The sequence below is a fragment of the Schistocerca serialis genome, chromosome 1, assembly GCF_023864345.2.
Source record: "Schistocerca serialis cubense isolate TAMUIC-IGC-003099 chromosome 1, iqSchSeri2.2, whole genome shotgun sequence".
NCBI lineage: Eukaryota > Metazoa > Arthropoda > Insecta > Orthoptera > Acrididae > Schistocerca > Schistocerca serialis.
The window spans coordinates 1,175,353,250-1,175,370,462 of record NC_064638.1 but is presented as its reverse complement, the minus strand read 5'-3'; the positions used below and the strand labels follow the sequence as shown (position 1 = coordinate 1,175,370,462).

General features: G+C 42.1%; 1 protein-coding gene across 1 annotated transcript in view; it reads left to right on the top strand.

Annotated features, from left to right (window-relative positions):
- The window catches only part of LOC126456375 (trypsin-like), a 63,347-nt gene extending 47,488 nt beyond the window's left edge, over nucleotides 1-15,859 (top strand). The window contains exon 6 of the mRNA XM_050092132.1: nucleotides 15,689-15,859. Coding sequence (XP_049948089.1) covers nucleotides 15,689-15,859 — 171 coding nt within the window. The remainder of the gene's footprint in view (nucleotides 1-15,688) is intronic.
- The last annotated feature ends 1,354 nt before the right edge of the window (nucleotides 15,860-17,213 follow it).

Here is a 17,213-nt window from a genome sequence, read left to right as displayed (position 1 = left end):
CTGGAATGAAGAATGGAGCCTAAACTTAATTTTTGATCTTGGCTAATGTGTAAAGATCATCAGCTTGCGAAGAGAGATTTTACAATGATATTACAGAACTGGATACTAATACGTCTGGAAGTCCTTCCCTTACACCTCGCTGTTGCAAGCGTGAGGCTTGTTTTTCGCTTCCTTCATTAGAGAAAGGAGAAGAGAACGAAGAACAGCTGGAAGTTCCGAACTTCAGTCCATATAGGTTCCATTGGACTGAACGGCGGTGTGGAGTTCTAATATTCTGAGAAGTGTAATTTTTTAGGCCCAAATATAAGGTACAAAAACAAATAACGGTTAATGTCGACGCACCCAAAACTGAAATAGTAGCAGTCACACGGCTCTCTGATTAGACATGCACGCATGTACACTATAAGGAAAAAAGAAACAAAAAAGACGCACCACGAAGGAATTATCCGAGCGGGGTTGGAATCACTAGAAGTGATGGCAACATATAGACAAATAAATGATTACAGTTTCAGAAAAATTGGATCATTTACTATAGAGAAAGAGCTTTACAAATTGAGCAAATCAACAACGCATTGAACAACATCTGGCTCTTTTGCAAGCAGTCATTCGGCTTGGCACTGGTAGGTAGAGTTCTTGGACGTTCTCCTGAGGGATATCTTGCCGAATTCTGTCCAGTTGGTACCTTAGATCGTCAAAATGCCGAGCTGTTTGGAGGGACTTGTCCGTAATACTCCACACGTTATCTACTTTGGAGAGATCTGGCGACCCTGGTGACCAAAGTAGGCTTTTGTAAGCACGATGAGGATCAGTAGAAACTCTCATAGTGTGCCGGCGTTGTCTTGCTGAAACGTAAGCCCAGCATGGCTTGCAACAAGACGGGGCGTAGAATATCATTTCTACTACTTGTCTTCGTGCTCGCCACACCCAGCAACGTCGCCATATGTCTCCTCAGTTGAGGACGTTAGGAGCATTATGGGCAAGGCCCTCCAACCAGCTCGGGATTTTGACGATCTAAGTCACCAACTGGGCAGAATTCGCCACGATATTCCTCAGGAGGACATCCAACAATCCTATCAATCAATGCCAAGTCGAATATCACCTCGCATTACGGCAACAGATGGACCAACGCGTTATTGACTTACTCGATTTGCGAAGCTCTTTTTCTTGAATAAATCGTCCAGTTTTTATGATACTGTAATAATTCGTTGGTCGGTACAAGTACGTCACATCTACCGAATTTTTTCCCGTTCGGATTATTCCTTCGAGTTTCTTTTTAAATATCCAGTAATGACTGGGGCGGTGGCTGTAACATTTCCTCATGTACTATTCACACGATTCCTCTTTCTATCCGCTCTAAATAAAAACGTGCCAATTGCCACAGTATGCCTATTGCCGAGAGTCCGCCAGCGTCTAGGGCGACGCGCTCAACACTCGTACATTCGACTGCCGCCACTGATTTCTAGTCGACGCCTGCTACTTAACTGACCTCAGGGACACAGAGCTGTCGGTGCTGCAGCCTGATAATCGGCGCCTACACGCACTTTTGACCTCTGCTAATAAACAAATAATAAGGCTGATCCGCTACAGTTTGTAGAATGATTCTCGTTACACATTCTTGTGGGCGCCATCGCAATGAGAGAAACGTCGCAGAAAGAGACTAGTTTGGTGGTGATTGAGCCACCAAACGCACGCTGATTTAAATCTTCCTCATTTGTCGATGAAATATTGTTGATTCCTAGAGCCACAGGGACGCCAAACTGTAAAGTTACAGACTTGAACTCCATGACCCACACTGCCGGTTCATAATAAATTGGCCTGTAGCTGATATATTATTGGGCTCTAGAGCCACAGGGACGCCAAGCTGTAAGCTCCATGACCCACACTGCCGGTACATATCAAATTGGCCTGGTGGATAATATTTTTGCAGTTGGAAACATCCAACATATAGCGTTTTTGGTCAATGTCAAATTTAGGAGCGTTGAAGATTCACTGCCCGCACCCTCCGCCGGGCCCACCCTTCCCTACTTCTGAGAAGCTTCACTAACACTGTATTGAAACTGTCGAAAGCTTGCTTCAGAAATTTTTCTAAATTTTAAGCACGATCAGTATACATTAATTAGAAGTTTTGGAACTTTGGAAGGGCTGCAATACAGATGGTTGGGGCATCACGCTGTGTTACTGAATGGACGCGGCAGCTGGAAACTTCTGCAAAATGGAAGCTCGCGGACCGTACGGTTGTTTAGGGGAAAACTTCTAAATTGCAAACAGATTCAACGTGCAGTTCTGGACTACATTCCAGTCGACGAACTGATTTGCAACGGTTGGAGATTTTTCAACGATGAAGACGTTCATAAAGCGGTTCTCGGATAGCTCGGTGACCTAGGTGCGGATTTCTATCGTCGAGAAGCTGAATCATTGATATAGCGATCCGATCGTTTTCTTACAGAACTTAATGAATATGTATATCTCTGTCGCTTTGAGGTGTAGTGTGGGCTTGAAGAAAAGATACTTGGCCTATCATAATAATCTATAACTTACTTTTTTAAGGTCCCTTCTTGCTTGTTACTCTTTGTGTATCTGAATTAATGAATAAGTTAGCAAAAATACAACTGAGTGACATAACGAGAGACCTAAAGAATTTGTGTCCGTAATTTTAGGGATGGTGAATATCTGATGTTACCTTTTGGAAAACTAGTTCATCAATTCTGACGCATTTAGTGTCATCTGAATAGCAAGTATCTACATCACATGTTATTTTATGATACACAGTGCATTAGACGCCATGAGAGAAGGAAATACGGCCACATTTCATTAACATCCGACATTAGAAATCTATACCAATTATTATTTTTTGAAGGTCGAAGTCCAATATTAAATACACTTTTATTGGCTGCAAAAAGAAATTTTTCATTGAAATCCTATCATCGACTTTGTTCGGCAGAGTATCTGTAGCAGTCATAAATTCTTCTAACAGAAAAAGATTTGTTGTTGTTGTGGTCTTCAGTACAGAGACTGGTTTGATGCAGCTCTCCATGATACTCTATCCTGTGCAAGCTTCTTCATCTCCCAGTACCTACTGCAGCCTACATCCTTCTGAATCTGCTTAGTGTCTTCGTCTCTTGGTCTCCCTCTACAATTTTTACCCTCCACGCTGCCCTCCAATACTAAATTGGTGATACCTTGATGCCCCAGAACGTGTCCTACCAACCGATCCCTTCTTCTAGTCAAGTTGTGCCACAAATTTCTCTATTCAATACCTCCTCATTTGTTATGTGATCTACCCATCAAATCTTCAGCATTCTTTTGTAGCTCCACATTTCGAAAGCTTCTATTCTCTTCTTGTCTAAACTATTTATCGTCCACCTTTCACTTCCATACATGGCTACACTCCATACAAATAGTTTCAGAAACGACTTCCTGACGCTTAAATTATACTCGATGTAAACAAATTTCTCTTCTTCAGAAACGCTTTCCTTGTCATTGCCAGTCTACATGTTATATCCTCTCTACGTCTACCATCATCAGTTATTTTTCTCCCCAAATAGCAAAACTCCTTTACTACTTTAAGTGTCTCATTTCCTAATCTAATTCCCGCAGCATCACCCGATTTAATTCGACTACATTCCATTACCCTCGTTTTGCTTTTCTTGATGTTCATGCTATATCCTCCTTTCAAGACACTGTTCATTCCCTTCAGCTGCTCTTCCAGGTCCTTTGCTGTCTCTGACAGAATTACTATGTCATCGGTGAACCTCAAAGTTTTTATTTCTTCTTCATGGATTTTAATTCCTACTCCGAATTTTTCTTTTGTTTCCTTTACTGCTTGCTCAATAAGATACAGATTGTCGGTATTGGAATTCGGAGTATTAATTCTGGTGATGCGTGTAAGTCGGTAGAATGTTGAAGTGACCTCTGTATGAAAGCTCACAGTGTCGATATCAAATCGATCATCCTAATTCTCTGAACTTGCAGAGAAATGTCGATTACCTAGCATATGGATTTTTCATAATATTTCGTATCGTGTCTAACAGGAAATCACCGGCCAGATTAAAGAAGTATTCCAGCTGTCGAGTTAGCAATCGATTCCTCACTGATGAATTCGCGAAAGTTTCCGCTTTATTACAGTCCATCGAATGACCCGCAGTAAAGCAATGTTGTGTAGTTTCTGATTTTTTACTTTTAAGGCGGCCAAGGTGGTGCTGGTGCTATAGAACCCATTACCTAGAGTGTTTTTGGTTTCACTTGTATAATAATCTGCCACATTCACACGGAATCATGTGTTTGTATCTTACTGCCTTGTGTAGAGATATGTCGTTTTTCACCTAGCCCGTAAGGCTTGAGGTTATAGCTGGAGGCTGAAAGGTCACATTAGCTTAGAGTTTTCTCAGTACTTATTATTCTAGCGAAAAGCATGCTCCTTTAATGACATAAATATTGAGAGGACTTACTTGTGCGGTCTGTATACACTAATTTTTCACCAATCCATAACCAGTTATTTCTAATAAATTTTGCTTGCAACTCCCTACGTGAATATGTGACCTTGCAATGATGTATGTATAACACTTCCCCGATTACTGGTATCAGATTTAAATGAGTGATGTAATTGTACCATCTTTCTTCTATTTACATTAAGACTATTTGCTCGTTTCAGATGAGTTATTTTGATTCCTTAAAGATGCAATTTTCTAAATTTCGATAGTTGAATGGTATCATGGTGTCTTTACAGTGAGGTTCTAAGGACAAACTCTTCATTTTGCAGTACCAAGGACCAAGTACAGACGATCTGCAGAAAGAGGACTTACACAAATGGAACCAAAAGGTGTGTGCATCGATTTGGGGTGACATGGGATACGCCATTTACTCGTCACAGATCTGCGCTGCTCGTTTCGAGGATCTGAACTACGGTACTTGTCATGTAAGTATTAAGGCGCTGTCGGCTGTAGACAAAAAGGGTTGTGTGCTGAGCTTAACGAGACACGTCAGTCTGAGCGCTGTGCTACACACACACACACACACACACACACACACACACACACAGTCTGCAAGAAGCAGGCGTCGTGAGATATCGGTACGAAGGTTGCACTGTTCTCGCTACAGCAGGAACATTCCCCGCTGGTCGCAGTGACCAAATCCTGGCCGTTTTAAGGTGAAAAAACCGTACATGGTGTGTTAAGGAAGGAGTCTGAAGCATTCTTCACAGGTTGTAGATAAGAGTTTTCCTGTTGCTGTTTATATACAGGAATGGGTTGAAGGACGGGTATCACTTCTGGATTTACGACTGTCTGGTTTGGGAATTGCTATTAACAGTACTCCCAGACTGGAATAGTTACGATCGTGCACAAGAACCATCTAAGATCATTAAGACAAGAGTTCATCTGAGCACCTTCATAGGAAGATAATGGGCCTAAATCTATCCTCACATTCATGCGAGAGGCGTCTAATAGTTACCGAAACGAAACTCTGCCTCAAAATCTGGCAGAAAATTTAAAGATATTCCGGTTGTGTGTAACATATACCAACGACAAGACACAATAAATACCTTCACTGCATTGTAACTATGGTAATATTATGATGACAGCTCTAATAATAGAGAGTTTCTAAACACGGTTTGCCGAAATTCTTTCATCAAAGAAGATGCAGAAAAATCCCAGAATTCTAATGAAGAACAGTTGCTAACATGACTAAGTTGGAAGTGGATATAGTGAAGTAACTTAAGTTATTTTATAGTCTTCAGCCTGGACTGTATACCAGTTAAGGTTCCTTTTGTGTATGCTGACGAAATATCCCCATTTTTAGGATTCATATACAATCGCTCGGTAGACAAAAGCTCCGTATATAATGACTGGAATGGTGCTCAAGACCAACTAGTTCACGAAAAAAGAAAGAGGAATAATCCGCTGAATTACAATACGTATCACTGACGTCGATCTGCAGTAGGGCTTTGAAACATATACTGTTTCCGATCATTATGAATTACGAGGGTAATCCCAAAAGTAAGGTCTCCTATTTTTGTAAGTACAGAACTCTGTCTGTGTGGCAGTTGGTCACACTGTTATGAAGAGTGCTTCACGTATTGTGTGTAGTCCGCATCTCGTGGTCGTGCGGTAGCGTTCTCGCTTCCCGCGCCCGGGTTCCCGGGTTCGATTCCCGGCGGGGTCAGGGATTTTCTCTGCCTCGTGATGACTGGGTGTTGTGTGATGTCCTTAGGTTGGTTAGGTTTAAGTAGTTCTAAGTTCTAGGGGACTGATGACCATAGATGTTAAGTCCCATAGTGCTCAGAGCCATTTGTTTTGAGTAAACATACGCACGCAGCGCTGAGGCGTTCAGTCTTGACTTGGCAATCGTCGAGAATGGAGCTCCCGTTGTATGTTACCGCCAAGTGCGAATTGCGCGAAGTTATTCGGTTTTTGAACGCAAAGGGCACTGCGCCGATTGAAATCCATCGCCAATTGACGGAAGTGTATGGAGAGTCGTGCATGGACATCCAAAATGTTCGTAACTGGTGTAGAGATTTTGCAGTTGGTTGGACCGAAATTCACGACGAACAAAGGAGCGGGAGATCGTCAATTTCTGAGGAGACAGTGTTGAAGGTTGAGAAAAGGATGAGTGAAGATCGGCGGATCACCCTGGATGATCCCTACACGTTGGTTCCTGAGGATTCCCGAAGCACCGCTCACAGTATTTTAACGGAAACATAGAACTTCCGGAAGGTGTGCGCAAGATGGGTGCCACGGATGCTGACTGAGGACATGCTTCCCGCGCATTTCTTCAGGGCCTTGCGGCCGAACGGGACAACTTTCTGAACTCAATTGTCAACGGGTGACGAAACCTGGGCATACCACTTTACACCTGAGACCAAGCAACAATCACGCCAGTGGTGGCATCCTTCTTCGCCAAAGCCGCGGAAATTCAAACAAACACAGTCTGCCGGTAAAGTCATGAAAACGGTTTTTTGGGATCGGAAAGGGGTACTGTTGGTCGACTTTATGCCCACTGAGACCACAATTAACGCTGACAGGTACTGTGAGACTCTGAAAAAACTCAAACGGGCAATTCAAAACCGAAGAAGAGGAATGTTGAACAAGGCCGTACACATTCTCCGTGACAACTCTCGCCCACACATCGCTCGGCAAACCGTTCCTCTCCCGCAACAGTTTCAGTGGAACATAATCACACACCCACCCTGTAGTCCTGACTTGGCGTCAAGTGATTATCACCTGTTCTCTAGGTTAAAAGAACATTTTGCCGGAAAGCGATTCATCTCCGACGACGAGGTGAGAAGAGATTCATAACTTTCTGAACAGCATGGCGGCGAGCTGGTATGACATGGGCATGCAAAAACTGCCACAGCGTCTACAAAAATTCATCGACGGAAATGGTGATTATGTCGAAAAATAGCTAAATGTTCAAGCTGTAAACTGATGTAAACTATTGTACAAATAAACAGGCCTATGTACTTATAAAAAAATAGGAGACCTTACTTTTGGGATTACCCTCGTATCTCTAAGAACTCGATCTATTGATACAGTCACTACCGATTCAGAAAGTATCGCAGTACAACTAGGTTTTTGTTCTCGTAGAGTAATAAATGCTTTCGACAGGTGACCTCAAACTTCTTGTGTATGGCTACATACACAATGGTAAGGAGAGATGGGGTACATAATGGTTCGACAACTGCGGGCGTAGTAAAGCTTGGCAGGAGTAGAAATGATAAGCGAACAAGTTAACACAGTAAACAGAAGATTTACGTAACTCTTATTTCGTCAAGCATATCAAGACTCATTACTTAGTGCAGCAAGAAACAGAGTCCATCTCATACAAGGGCAACTAGGATGCAGCTCGCTGTACTAAGTATGAACGAAGCTGTCGTAGCGTTGAGACTCCAGTGAGATGAGTCGCTGCCGCCGGCCATCCTATATTGGGGGGAAAGAGAGGGCGCTCGTGGTACAGAGCCATTGGAGCTGTGGTTCACTCAGTGGGAATGTACCACTGGGCCGACCAGATCTCGCACGACAGCTGGAAGCATCAGACGGAAACTTGCTGTTCCTTTACCAATTGTAGTAAACGAGTGGGTGTTCTACTGATGCCTAATACCACAAAACTGATTCTATGTTTCTAGATTTTCAGAAGGTTTTTTACACCAGTCCTCAAATGCAGCTTCTAATCACATTGCCTACTTATGGAGTATCGTTTCAGTTGTAACATTCTTTAAATAAATACATCTTTTTTTGATTACATTGAATGAATGTGTAACGTTGTTGAAAATTCTTGAATGATATATTGAATGAAGAATGGATTCCAAACTGGAGTTATCGTGTAGCGTGTAAGTGGTGTGCTTACTCTGCGTTACTGTTAGCAAAAACTTTATACCCACTGATTGGGCAATGCAACTCCCAATACCAATAAAGAAATACAGTCACTGCAAAAACACATTCAGCCCCTTAGGCATTGAATCCTCTGACCCTGTTCAAAACTGATAACCTTGGTCCCTGTGCACATAACAATAAATTAATTTCTCTTAAGCAGCAACAGTGGACCACTTTATATTCTAGTCTCTCATTAAAAAAAAAAAAAAAAAAAAAAAAAGAAAAAACTGTCTACAGGCTCAGCATTGTGCAATGCAGGCCATAATACCTTGAAATGCACATGCAAATCTTTTGGCTGAGAAATGAAAACATATAAGAAAAATGCAACCTCTTTGTAAAACATATGACCTGGACAAGGAGGCGGTACTGATTGTAGTGATTTTCCAACACTGGGAATTTTAGCAAAAATTGTATTGCAAGTTAAGTTTGTCTTTTCAAAAACATCTGACAATTGAAGTTATATTAGTCAGAAAAGTACATCATATTTACTGCCGGCCGGTGTGGCCGAGCGGTTCTAGGCGCTTCAGTCTGGAACCACGCGATCGCTACGGTCGCAGGTTCGAATTCTGCTTCGGGCATGGATTTGTGTGATGTCCTTAGGTTAGTTAGGTTTAAGTAGTTCTAAGTTCTAGGGGACTGATGATCTCAGATGTTAAGTCCCATAATGCTGCTCAGAGCAATTTGAACCATCATATTTACTGACTGATTCACGAACAATGAGATTTATACAGCCAGTATTATCTAACCTCACTAAACCAGCATAAACGCAAATCATCAAATGACTTATAGCTGTGTTAACACATCTTAGGAACATTACAAAAGTGACATAGCTAACTATCTTTTATCAAATCAGTTTATGTACATTCTGGTGTTACTCAAAATTACAAAGTATCAGCCAACTTATCTATACCAACGGGCTAGCATAACGAAAATCATGATTATTTAATATCTTTACCTTCCTTGCATGAAGACTTCTGCTTACATGTTCTCGTAAGCCGGCCGCGGTGGTCTCGCGGTTCTAGGCGCTCAGTCCGGAACCGCGCGACTGCTACGGTCGCAGGTTCGAATCCTGCCTTGGGCATGGATGTGTGTTATGTCCTTAGGTTAGTTAGGTTTAAGTAGTTCCAAGTTCTAGGGGACTGATGACCACAGTTGTTAAGTCCCATAGTGCTCAGAGCCATTTTGTTCTCGTAATTCCTACGTTAATATAACAGTTGGTGGCTTCACAGAACACACCACAAAAACCGCCTACTCCATCCTCTTTCGCTCACAGACAGCTACCTACAACTGTGTGCCCAGTGCTCTCTTACTCCAACACTGTAATCTCAGACCGGAAACAGTAGTATGCGGTTCTAGGCGCTACAGTCTGGAACCGCGCGGCCGATACGGTCGCAGGTTCGAAACCTACCTCGGGCATGGATGTTTGTGATGTCCTTAGGTTAGTTAGGTTTAAGTAGTTCTAAGTTCTAGGGGACTGATGACCTCAGATGTTGAGTCCCATAGTGCTCAGAGCCAGAAACAGTATCTTTGGCTCTGCTGTCGTGCATAGTCAGCGACCCGCATTATAAAGCCTATCAGAGACATACATCGTTTAGAAAGTCGTATACTAGGTTCATTTTAGTTTACATTAATATTATTGTCGTATTCGGGTGCCACATATACAGACTCCTTGCACCGTTGCGTGACTGGATTCCTCATTTTCTGTCAGAGAGGTCACGGTTCATAGAAATTGACGAGAAGTTATCTAGTGAAATCGAAGCGATGTCTAATGTTGCCCAAGAAAACTTTATAGAACCTCTACTGATATTAATCCGTATAAACAGTTTAGGATGCAGCCTGCGCAGCGCACTTGGATTGTTTGCTGATTATGCTGTCGCTTACTGCCTAGAAAAGTCATTAAGAAATCAAAAGTAAACACTAAACGATTTGGAAAAGATATCTGCATGAAACTGTCACTTGACCTCGAACGATAAAAAGTGTGAAGTCCGTCAAATGAGTCCTATAAAAATTTGCTAAATTTCTGCTATGCCTTACAACACAGAAATTGAAAAGCAGTCGATTCAAGTAACTAGGAAAACACTTAAAAACAATTTAAACTGGAACAACCATATACTGTAGGGAATGTGAATCAAATACTGCGTTTTAGTGGCAGAACTCTTAGAAGATGCAACAAATCTACAATGCCTACTCTGCGCTTTTTCGTTCTCTTCTGGAGTGCTGCTTCGCAGTATGGGATCCGTATTAGATAGGATCGACGGAAGATATCAAAAAATTTCAAAGAAGATCAGCTAGTCTGAACTCTAGTGTTGGCCAGGCAGGGGTTAGACGGTTGCGACACTAAAGCTGTCTTAGTCATTCTGACAGTGAGGCAGATTAGCGTTTAATGTCCTGTCGACGTGTCCACGCTTTAAGTAGGGTTAGCAGGAGCGATTAACTTATTTGGCACCAAAAGCATGGTCACCCGCCGATTCGGATGAGAAGTCTGTATTTGACATTGTACCAATTTTACATGAGCTGACTGGATTGATAACCTCCAATTCTTCTCTGGAGTTAAAAATCGATCCAAGAAGGATCAAGCAATTTTTCTAGCTCTCTCAACACATAGAGTGAAGAAAACAGAAATCCTCACCTCCACAAGCACTTTCCTATGCCAGAACGGTAACTGACTCTCATCTCTATGAATTTATTCGTGTGGGAAATCGTTGGTGTAAAAACCAGAGTAGAAACTTGAGCGGAACTGGGTGGTAGGATCGCGGCTGCCTGGCCGTTGGTACAACAAACGACAGGGACGTTTGAGTGAGTGCGACAAATCGCTGTAATGCAGGCATCAAGGATAACGCGCTGTCATATGAGCTGAAGGTGTTGTCGTAAGGTGTAAGTTCATTATCTGATTAAAAAAGTAAACATTTAATTCTGACCAATATTTCCTCATCTCAAATTACTAGGTTTATGATATTGATCACTAAGTTAATTATTTCCATTTTTCTGCCACCAGTCGCATTTAACTGTCCCATGTTTCACTTAATATATTGCATATTTCTGGAAAGCTTCCTCAACATCAGTCTTTTATGCATAGAAATACATTTTACTTAAAGATAAAATGTCATAATCTAAATGAACATAGAATACTGCTTTGTTGACCATTCTGATGGTGAGGACTTTTAACATTGCAGCGCGTCAGCAATCGTGAATGAATTTAATGATTATAAAGAATTTTACGCATGTATATTAAGCCAGTTACATTATTTGGCCTTTCACGTCAACAGCTATTAATACATAAAGGTAGTTTGTCTGTTCCACGCTATATGCGTTCACAGACCTCACTTGATGAAGCTTCATGGTTCAGTATCTCAAATATCTGATTTTAAGAAACTAGTTTAGCTTTAGGTACATATCCAATAGCACTATTCAAAATGACCTCTGTCGGTCATTAGATGTTAAGGGCGATGAAGGCGACGTTGTACGTCCTTTCACGCAGTTACATTAAGCCTATCATACTAATTTAACCCTTTTTTGGTCAATAGCGCTTAGAATTTAATATAGTAACATCACACGCTTATCCAAGCGTAGTCATCAAGTAAAATCACCGACCCCAAATACTTGAAAAATGGGTTATTCATCCCCCTTATTTTTAGCCTGCTTCTAGCTGATGGTATTTTGCCTATCCTGCGTGCATGCGTTTTGACCATCCGTAGAATTTGCGATCCCACATATATAGTTTCAGCCTATCCACGTTCCATAAGCCTATAAAATCGTCCTCGAGCTAGGACATTATACATACACACGCATTAACTTCCTGCGACTTTCACCCGCTCATCGGATCACTTTCGTAACACATTTTATGCCAATCACATGGAAGAAGATTTCTCAATTTGCGCATGCGCGTTCCTTTCTGACATTCTCACAGCCTAGCTGCCGGCGCCACCTCAGTTTACCTGAGAGCCCATGGCCCACCGAACGTTGGCCGGGGTGAGGAAGCACGCTTCTGACATTTGAGCCAAGTACTGCTATTGACATGGTACACACGTACCGTTTATTTTACATTTTATGCCAGTCTTTTGCCCTTTTGGGCGTTGTCTATTAATATTGGACCATGCCTCTTTAGGAAGTTTGTAGTTTTAGTGTGTTCCGAAGAAGGCGTGGTTATCCGCGCCGAAACCTTGGTCAACATCCGGTTTCTGTTTGCAATCGAGGCGGATTCTTTATAATCATTAGTCTGATCGTGTATTGGCTATTGGGGTATTTGCAGGGGGAGGGGAGGGGGTTAGGGAGGGATACATTGCGTGGACGGAAATCCATGTCCAGTGTCAGTTTACCTGTCAAAAGTATTTCATCAAAACAATTCAAAAAATAAAAAATACGTGACTTGCAACTATCTAGCAACAAATAGCTAGTCGACAATTCGCTCACTGATACAGTATGGGCGTTTGTTGCAGCTAGACGTATGTACAGAATATGTAAATTGACCTTAATGTACAACTTGTAAAAACCTTAGAACACTGTAACAGCTACAAGTTTACTCGAGAATGGCGCTACAGCCGAAACAATGATGTAGCAAGGAACTACTGATTAAACTATTTGCAGCTTGTCTGGAGTCATTCATTACAAAATGTCATGTTATGACGTATTTTACGCTGCAACCCCGGCCGAAAAGGAAACAGTGCCACATCTTAAACCTGTTGCTTTAGAACAGCCTTAAGGCTACTAAAGAATATTCAGTTTTTTGGATTCAGCTACGTCATTTAGAATAGTATCTCCATTTTTTAAAGGTTTAAGACGCTGTCTGTAATGCGACAGATAATCTCTGGAATAGGTGTGTCCCCCTGTGGTTCGCTGACCAGCTTGGATAAATGACTGGATGATCAGTCATTCCAAGAAATCGTATTACTCTTGCGAACTGAGAAAAACATTCCGCATGACAAAGTGTGGCCAAGAGGTCATGCTTAGGATTAAGACATTGGAAACCAATTCTAAACGTGAGAGGGCAAAAAAGTTCGAATACACTGATCAGCCAAACCATTACGACCACGTCCCACCGTGACGTTGCATGCAGCCTGGTGGCGTTACGGTCACGTGACGCGGTAAAAAAAAGGTATGTAAATGGAGCAGACGAGGACGGGGGAAGGGGGAGGGGGTACCCTAGCGAAAATATGGGCTGCAAATCCATTGAGACAATCGACTTTAACAAAGGGCTGTTTATTATCACTCAGAGCCAGTGAACGAGTGTCTCGAAAGCGGTGAAGCCAGTCGAACATTCGCGTGATACCATCATGTGCATCTACGGAAAGAGCTGGAAGGACAGTGAAACTATCACCAGGCGGTAAGTGGTTCGACGTCCTCGACTCTCCACAGAACGTGGGTTTCGGAGGATTCTCTACTCTGTAAAGTAGGATAGACGATTACCTGTGGCATCTCTGCCGAAAGAGCACAATGCTGGTGCACGCACAAGTGTTTCGGAGCACACCGTTCATCGTACGTTATTGAACACGGAGCTATGCAGCAGAGCATCCCTACATCTTCACATGTTGACCCAACGACATCGTCAGTTACGATTGCAGTGGGCACGGGACCTTCGGGATTCGACTGTCGTTCAGTGAAAACGTGTCAGCTCTTGGGGTTCTAACAATACCACCACTTGCAAAGTAGGTTAGAAATCAGATTAATAATGTTGCTCACGCAGCATATGTTCGCTTTATCGGGCAACAACAAAGTTATTGACTGTGGATGGTATCGTCAGAATGGAAATAATGAAGTCACAGTAAAAAAGTGGGTCGCTCGCTATAGGGAGCCATCACTGCGTACTCAGATCAGCGGCTCGTTATTTACGCAAATTATATGACCTGTGCGCAGACACATAATGCCACATACGTCCATATACCTACCAACGAGCTGTCGAATCCCTGACACGCAGAATCAGTGATGTATTTCGTTCCAAAGACGGACAAACAAGCTATTAAGCAAATGGTCTTAATGTTTTTGCCCATCAATGTATTTAGACTAAGGGAGGTGATGTACAGCTTTCGACAAGCTGACTATGCCTCGCTGTCTTGTGTTGTAACCTCAAAAGCTCTTCACATTGTCTCATGGAGCAGGGGCATCTGATATGATTGAGGAGAAACCAATCGGAGTGGGGCGTTAAACGTGACAACTTAGGCTAATTACCGGCAACTTGTTTGCTTTCACGTTCACAACCACGCGTGATAGCAGAAAATCATTAAGTGGTTCTCTGCAAATGGGCTCTCATTAAACTTTGACAAAACGCCGTATATTTAGTTCCACACAGTAAATGGAATGACACCATTAATAAATATAGACTTCGATCAGAAATCGGTAGCTAAGGTAGAATATTCAAAATTTCTAGATGTATGCATTGATGAGGGGTTGAACTGGAAAAAACACACTGAGGATCTGCTGAAACGTTCAGCTACTTAGGCTATTAGGGTCATTGAAAATTTTGGCGATATACATCTGAGTAAATTATTTTACAACGCATATTTTCATTCTCTGATTTCGTATTGCATCATATTCTGGGGTAACTCATCATTGAGTAAAAGAGTGTTCATTGCACAAAAGCGTGTAATCAGAATAATTGCTGGAGCTCATCCAAGATCATCTTGCAGACGCTTATTTAAAGAGCTAGAGATCTTCACTGTAGCCTCACAATATATATATTCACTTACGAAATTTGTTATTAACAATCCGAACGAATTCAGAAGTAATAGCAGTGTACATGGCTACAACACTAGGAGAAAGGATGATCTTCACTACTCAAGGTTAAATCTAACTTTGGCTCAGAAGGGGGTAAATTATGCTGCCACAAAAGTCTTTGGTCACTTACCTAATAGCATCAAAAGTCTCACAGATACCCATATAGCATTTAAAAGGAAATTAAAAGAATTTCTTAATGGCAACTCCTTCTACGCATTAGATGAATTTTTGGATATAGTAAGTGGGTAATTTCCCAACCTCCACAAAAAAAAAAAAATTAAAAATATTGAGTATCATGTAATATTTTGTCTAATGTAATATCTTGTATAGACACCTTTTATTAACCTGACACGTTTCACATCATTATGAAGTGTCGTATTCATGATCTATGGAACAAGTACTAATCTAATCTAATCTGAACACATGTCGCATTTCGCAAGTACTCTAGACTACAGCCCGTTCGCCGCAGACAGATTTGACTTCCTTTGTTAAGAAGGTAAACCATTGAAAATGAGCTAAGCCTTCCTAGCTCGAAGAAAGCGATATTTGAAAACGTATTTTCCTGATCATAAATGTCACCAATGAAACCTAATGTCCTTGAATGGCTTCCGCAGGGTGATTCTGGCGGTCCAGTGCTGCACGGGGGCGTGCTGCAGGGTCTGACGTCATGGGGGTACGAGTGCGCCACGCCGCCCTACCCCGGCATCTACACACGGGTCGCCAGCTACGTCGACTGGATCCATCGCCACACCGGCACCTCGTCGGCGCCCAACTGGCGCCATTAAATCTGTATCACTAAGTTGTCCCAACTCCATCAGATTTGTAGTGCTACCATGCTGTGCTGGCAACTAAAGTTCCTGCTCAGTTGATAATAAAAATGGTAAAGAACAAATTTTTTATTGAGTTGGTATCATTCCAGTGCCCTAGTTTTAGTTTTAGTTATGTTATGTTCAGTAGATCATTTTCACGATTAGTTTATCGATTTGATGTGGAACAAGTCAGATTACAAGATATATATGTATTTAGTGCAAATATTAATATTAGACCCGTCAGGATAGCCGAGAACGCTAACGCGCTTCTTCCTGGACTCGGGTAGGCGCGCCGGCCCCGGATCGAATCTGCCCGGCGGGTTAACGACGACGGCCGGTGTGCCGGCCAGCCTGGATGTGGTTTTTAGGCGGTTTTCCACATCCTACTTGGTGAATACCGGCCTGGTCGTCACGTCCCGCCTCAGTTACACGACTCGCAGACATTCGAAACACACTTACACTATTTCACGATTTACACTAGATGCAGACTGGGGTACACTTCTTCTGTCCCGAGGGGTATGGGGTGGCGGCAGGAAGGGCATCCGGCCACCCCAAAAAATTAACAATGTCAATTCCGTACTTCACCCTGCCGACCCTGCGCACAATGCGGGATAAAAGCAGTAGCAAAAGAAGAAAGTGCTAATATTAATATTACTGATATTTTTAGTTCTACACATGCAGCTACATTTACAGGTAAAAATTTTTTTATACCAATTCTGAAATAGAAACTCGTCCATGGAGTAGAAGGAGTTGTCCAATATAAATGATTTTCAGTTAGATTTAAAACTTGATCTGCTACCTGCCAGATACTTTATGTTGTTGGACAAATGATCAAAGATTGCTGTTGCTCAATAACGTACTCCTTTTTGAGCAACTGACACCTTCAATAACAGATAGGAAAGGTCATTTTTCCCTCTAGTGTTGTACATATGAACATCACTGTTCTTAGCGAATTGAGATGGATTATTTGTAACGAATTGCATTACCGAATATATGTACTCTGATGGTGCAGTTAAAATACCTAACTCCTTGAAAAGGTGCCTACATGACGTCCTTTGGTGAACACCACTAATTATTCTCACTGCTCTCTTTTGTGCAATCAATACTTTATGTCTAAGTGGTGAGTTATCCCAGAAAACTATTCCATACGACGTTATTGAATGGAAAATGCAAAGTACGTTAGGAGGCTGGTCTGTTTATTACCAGGACTAGCTATTATATGAAGGGCAAAAGAAGCTGAACTTAGTTGTTTGAGAAGCTCAGAAATATGCTTCTTCCAGTTTAAGTTGTCATCGATGTGAACACCCAAAAATTGGGAGAAATCTACCCT